The 6382-nt window shown below is 43.1% G+C and overlaps 1 protein-coding gene across 1 annotated transcript; it reads left to right on the top strand.

Moving 5' to 3' along the window:
* Window positions 1–1091: 1091 nt before the first annotated feature.
* Window positions 1092–2802, top strand: LOC129692392 (peptidyl-prolyl cis-trans isomerase A-like). The gene is made up of 2 exons (XM_055628731.1): window positions 1092–1350; window positions 2321–2802. Exons 1-2 carry the CDS (start codon window positions 1092–1094, stop codon window positions 2800–2802), a joined length of 741 nt encoding a protein of 246 aa, XP_055484706.1.
* The last annotated feature ends 3580 nt before the right edge of the window (window positions 2803–6382 follow it).

The raw sequence follows: 6382 nt of genomic DNA, 5'->3' as shown, positions 1-6382 counted from the left end.
TTCCAAAGTGGTCCTACAGTCCTCCCAAAACATGATCAGGTCTGTCACAGCAATACCCCACTCCTGGTACCAGTTTACATCTCAGGGCTTCTGTTGCTGTGATAAAACAACTAAAGGCAACTCAAGGAGGAAAGCGTTTATTTCAGCTTACTCTTTGAAGTAATGGTCGGTCAGTGTTGAAGTCAAGACAGGAACTCAAGCAGGGCAGGAACTCAAGCAGAAGCTGGGGGACACTTTTATTAGCTTCCCCCTAGTTTGCTCAGTCCATCTTCTTATACAACCCAGGACCATCTGCCCAGTGTTGGCACCACCCGTAGTGGGCCGAGCCCTCCACAACAATCATTGAGATCGTGCCCCACAGACGGCCAGGATGCTGGAGTCTGTCATACAGTAAATCGTGGGCTGCTAAGTGTACAATCCTGAGCCTGTTTGCAAGCCTAGACTTCACTGACTGAAATGTCTCCAAACCAGCCGGGTGTACATAGTGAGACATTGTCTCAGACCGACAAAACAGGCAGAACAAGCCATGAAGAGCAAGCCGGTTAAGCAGTGTTACCCCATGGCTTCTGCTTCAGCTCCTGCTTCAAGGTGCCTGTTCTGACTTTCATAATGGACTGACCATAAGATGTAAGCTGAAATAAATATTTTCCTCCCCACCGATAAAAACGGTGTTTTTATCACAGAAATAGAAACCCCAACACCCCAGTTCGTCCTCAAAGGTGTATAAACTGATGACATGATTGCTCTGGCATGGTCAAAGGGAAGCTTTTTATTATAGCTAGGAGAGAATAGCCACGGGCATCCGGGAGAGTCCAGAGCAGAGAGAGAAAGAGGTAGACTGAGTATGGCCAGCAGCCTGGACATGGCCAGGGATATCTATGAGAGAATAGAGAATAACAAGGCATAGAGAATACAGAAAGCATAGTGAAAGGAGCAGAACAGAGAAAGAGAGCAAACATACAAATAAGACAAATGAGTAGGAAGAAGGGAAGCTGTGAGGGAGGGAGTTTAGGGTGGAGGAGGATGTGAAAAAGCGGGATGCTATCATGGATTCTGAACTGTTAAACAGGTACTTGTGATACTGAAGGAACATGGAGGCCAGTATATACTTTGATAAGCCGATAGGTGCCACAGGTAGCCATATGTCCCCTCTACCAGGGAAATCACTTCTTTTGGTAGGTGGAAACACATTTCAGAAGTTCTTGATGAAGGCTGACTTTTATCTAGTCATCAGAAATCCTCCTATAGTCCAGATTGAGCTCATTTCTGAATATTTAGACTACGTTTTGAAGTTTGGGGAATTGGAGCTTCCTCTGGAACTAACAAAAGAGATCTTTGGCTATTTCTTGGGTAACTTTATGCTAAGGGAATGGGCACTGCCAGATATGTCAGGAGGTGGAACTTATAGGGACTGAAGTAACATTGACATCCAGAGACCAGAAGCATCTGTATTGCCATGGGCATTAAAGCAAAGAAAAGCTGGTTAGTAAATGGACTCATTACCAGTCAGCCAGCTAGCATCTTTTTGTTCTGTCTGGATAGAAAGCATAACCAGATGAGAATAACAAGCTAGTATTGGCAGAACAGGGCCCTTGAGTACCCAAAGACTAGGGATGGAACTGCCAGGTCCAGAACAAGCCATAGGAGCTTATCCCCCGGAATCAAGATACCAAATACGGTTCTAAATACTCAGATGGGAGGCTTATAGCTATAGATTTTAACAACCAATGGGACCAGCACAAGGAAGCTGTTATATAATCTTCAGCTTCCAATAAACGGGCAGCCACAAAGCAGCTATGGTAGCGTTACAGGCATGGACTAGGCCCCAGGAACCAGGACCCTTGGTTCCCATCGTGGCCTGTGTTACAGTTCTTGGATCTAAAGGCTTGGTAGCACTCTGAGTTGTTCTGGAGATAGGGGCTTGCAATTTCTCTTCCAGCCTTCCTTGTCTTTTTGTACCTTCAAAATGCATGTGTTTTTATCGTAAATTATCAGTGTAGCAGCTCCCAGCTCCCGAGAGTGTGCTGTCATGGGCCGCATGTTGGCTTCCCACGAAGATGCTGGGTTCTGGACCTGGGTTCAGTAAGAGCTGTAGGTGCATTTAGCTACCAAGCCATGACCGGGACCAACAGGTTGTTCTTCAGCGACCAGGTCCTCACAAGAGGACTGGGAGATCAGAAGATAATGATAGAAGATAGAGAAGATAAGAAAGTTTGGGATCCGGAGGTCTTGTACAAGCTGTCTTAGGCCAAACAAACTTATTAAGAAGTATAGCACCGGCTTTGCAGATGCCGCTGTCCCCTATTGTCTTTTGCTGTAGCCAAGGTCAACCCCACCATGTTCCACATCGAGGCCAATGGCCAGCTCTTGGGCCGTGTCTCCTTCGAGCTGTTTGCAGACAAAGTTACAAAGACAGCAGAAAACTTTTGTGCTCTGAGCACTGGAGAGAAAGGATTTGGATATAAGGGTTCCTCCCTTCACAGAATTATTCCAGGATTCATGTGCCAGGGTAGTGACTTCACATGCCATAGTGGCACTGGTGACAGGTCCATCTACAGGAAGAAAATTGAGGATGAAAACTTCATCCTGAAGCATACAGGTCCTGGCATTTTGTCCATGGCAAATGCTGGACCAAACACAAATGGTTCCCAATTTTTTATCTGTACTCCCAAGACTGAGGGGCTGGGTGGCAAGCATGTAGTCTTTGGGAAGGTGAACATCGTGGAAGCCATGGAGCATTTTGGGTCCAGGAATGGCAAGACCAGCAAGAGGACCACAATTTCTGACTGTGGACAACTCTAAATTAATTATTTTGGCTTTTGGGCATCTTACCCACAGACCATTCCTTCTGTAGCTCAGGAGGGCATCCCCATCCCATTTGCTCAAAGTGCCCTGTGATCTCTGCTCTCACAGAAGTTCTCTGGGTTCCATATTTTTTCTCATTTCCCTCCAAGTCTAGTTGGATTAAGTTTATGATTATGAATTAAAAGTAAATAAGAAAAAAAAAAGGTATAGCACCAGCCAGGCATGTGACTCACGCCTTTAATCCCAACATGCCTTCAATCCTCTGGAGGCAGAGGCAGGCAGATCTCTGTCTACAAAATGAGTCCAGGTCAGCCAAGGCTACACAGAGAGACCCTGTCTAGAACACCCCCTCCTAGTGACCCCTGGATTATATGGGTAGTAGAAATTGGAATTGATGGGTTATTTTAAGACAATTTTTAAATGGGGAGGGCATAAAGTTGGGACTTAGGGAGGTGGGGATGGAGCTAGAATGAGTAGAGGGTGAATGTGATCAAAATAGTGTATAAAATCTTAAGGACTTGATAACAATATCCAAAAAATAAAAAAAATAAATAAATAAAGATAGTGATCTGCTGTGCATGCTGGTACATACCTATAATCCCAGCACTCAGAAGACCGAGACAGGAGGATCATAAATTGGAAATATTCCAGACGATATAGTGAGACTCCGTGTCTCTCTCTCTCTCTCTCTCTCTCTCTCTCTCACATACACACACACACAAACACACACCACAAAAGGTCCATTTTCATGACCTCATCTAATACAGATTATGTATGTGTCCCCCAAAGTAGTTCATACGTTGACTCCTAATTGCCAGTGTGACATTTGGAGTCCTTGGGAGCTGTTTAGAAATGGGATAAACTGCTCTTAAAAAGGAAATTGTAGTCTTTGTCCCCATGCAAGTGTTCAGTCAGGAAGCAGCCATCACCAAATACAAATCTCCTGGTGCCTTGATCCTGGGCTCCCAACCCTGAAGACCATCGCAAATACATTGTTGTTTATAAACCACCCAGCCTGTAGTTTTGGCACAGCAGCCTGAAAAGGACAAAGACAATACATTATTTACCTCTGAGAGACTCAACTTGCAAATACCGTCACAAACAGTCAGATTTGAACGTACAGGAAAACAATGTTGTATTTCAGGAGGGAATGGCAGGAATTAGGGCCACCCTCATGAATGGAAAGGAAACAGACCTGCAGAGCACATCCCCATTCGTCTCACCATCTGGCCCTACAAGCAATGTATGGACGATGAAGAATGACAGAAGATTACTGCAAGCTTGCGCTATTGGTAGGTCAGAATGCAGCTGCTGCACCAGATGTTGGGTGTTTTCTAGGGCAGGTTCCTACAGCCTCGGGTATCTGTATGCATCATTGATTTTGGTGGATGTTATTTTTTTTTTCTATTCCAAACATAAGGAAGGGTCAGAAACAGTTGGCATTTTCATGAAACAGAGAAGAGGGCACATTTACAGTTTGGTCCTAAGGCTTTTCTAATGGCGCTCCTGCTGCCTCTCATGAAATAGCAGGAAGAGACCCGGACCTTCTAGACCTCTGTGGAGCACCACATTGGCTCATTATATCAGTGACATTTTCTTACTCAGGTAGAAGGGACAAATTACAGCAAGTATAGAGGCTTACAAGGCTGGCATGTACTTTCATGCTGGAGGTCCAGAGGAACATGCAAAAGAAAGAGAAATGGGGCTGGGAATGGTGGTGTATGCCTTTTATGCCCAACACTTGGGAGCCAGAGGCAGGTGGATCTCTGTGAGTTCAAGGACCATCTGGTAGACCATCCAGGACTATATAGAGATTCCATCTCAAAAAAAAAAAAAAAAAAAAAAAGGTAAGCATCTTTCATCCTGGACATCAACAGGTAATGACTAAAACATCACAATCTAGAAATAGAATCCCCCTATTTAGATATAATTCAAAAGAATCAGCCAGCAGTTGACAGTGATTGCCCTGGAGAATGGGGATTCTTGTCAAAACCATTTAGGTCCTTTAAATCATGTCCACTAAAAAAAAAAAAAAAAAAGAAAAAGAAAAACAACTTGGTAAGAAAGAAAAGAAAGGGAGAGAGAGCATGAGCCTCTGTACGTGGGTTGTTTTTGTATTTCACATCCTAGAAACAGAACAAATAGACTCAACAGCAGGGCTATTTTGGGTTGAGGTGAATTCTTCCAACCTACTAACTATAAACTAAAGAAAGATTCAGTAAGCCCTTGCCCTTCATCCAGCATTTTTATAAAGGCAACCAACTTCGAGCAGTGGAGCAAGGCGGCTAGAGCGATGATGGTTCAACAGCTAAGAAGACTGGTTGCCCTTGCAGAGACCAGGTTCAGTTCTCAGCACCCCCACAAAGCTCCCAACCATCAGTAACTCTAGAGCCAGGGGATCCAATGCCCTTTCTGACCTCTCCAGGCTCCTGTCAGCACATGGTGCGCATACATACTCTCAAGCAAGCACACACATATGCACTTAAATTAAAATCTTAAAAATACCTGATCAAACCGCTCTCAAAGACCTAAATCCCCACAACAACAACAAGAAGATCACTTTGAAATCTTAAAGGCCCCATGGAAGGTAAGGTCCATTTGGCTTCAGAATTTTGATTTTTTGTTTTTAAGTCTCCTTCCCCAGGGTCAAGCGGGAGGTCCTCCCAAGGCTATGACAGGAATGCTTTGCCCCTTTGCCTTGTGCCTTGATGTGGTGGGCAGATGTCCGGCAAGTGGGTGAGGCTGAGGAGGCGCAGGAAGCCTCACCAGCCTATCTATAGTTCATAGGAAAAGACTCTTGTCTTTCTCATGGCGTTAGGATCCTCTTAGCCTTTGAACCCGTCTGAAGGAGTCCTACAGTTTAACTTTTACAACAGTGTTTTTCTTTTCAGAATAGAATTTAATTAAGCACTAGGTATTTGAAGAGAAATTAAATCTGTATTTCCTTTTGACTCATGGCTTTCTATAATCTTGTTTTAATTAAGTATAATCTTTATTTCACTTTTGATGAAAAAAATGGTTATAATTTAACTTTAGAAAACTGTTTAAAGTAGTTTTTTATTCTCTTAATATTTTTGAATATGACATCCCTCTTTTGTAAAATTCCAGGTTTACCTTTAAAAGTATTTTCTTACTAACTTAAATATACTTTATATTGTTTTACTATAGTACATACTTAAATCATAATATTTTAAAAGGCTTTTAATTTTACAAAATAAATCTTTTCAGACATACTATATGATTTGGTGTATATTGTTTTATTTTGGACACTGAAGAAAGCTTACACATTTTTCAGTTATTCAAGTGCATAAGTTATCTTTAACACAGGAACTGTGTTGAACATCAGGATGGAATTTCCTTTCAGGTCAAATATCTTAAAATTAGATTTTGTGTAATCCTTGGTGTGAAATCACCATGGAATGTGGCCTATTATTACAGCAGGAACCCAAGCAGGGACTTGGCAGAAACCGTGAAAGAATGTGCTGGCTAGCTTGCTTTCTAGCTCATGTTAACTAGCTTTCTTACACAGCCCAGGACCACCTCCCTAGGAAACAACATCACCTGCAGTGGGCTGGAT

Source organism: Psammomys obesus, unplaced genomic scaffold (genome assembly GCF_907164565.1).
Source record: "Psammomys obesus unplaced genomic scaffold, mPsaObe1.curated_primary_1811, whole genome shotgun sequence".
Classification (NCBI taxonomy): Eukaryota; Metazoa; Chordata; class Mammalia; order Rodentia; family Muridae; genus Psammomys; species Psammomys obesus.
Note: the sequence above shows the minus strand (reverse complement) of the source record. Positions and strands in the feature narration are given on the sequence as shown.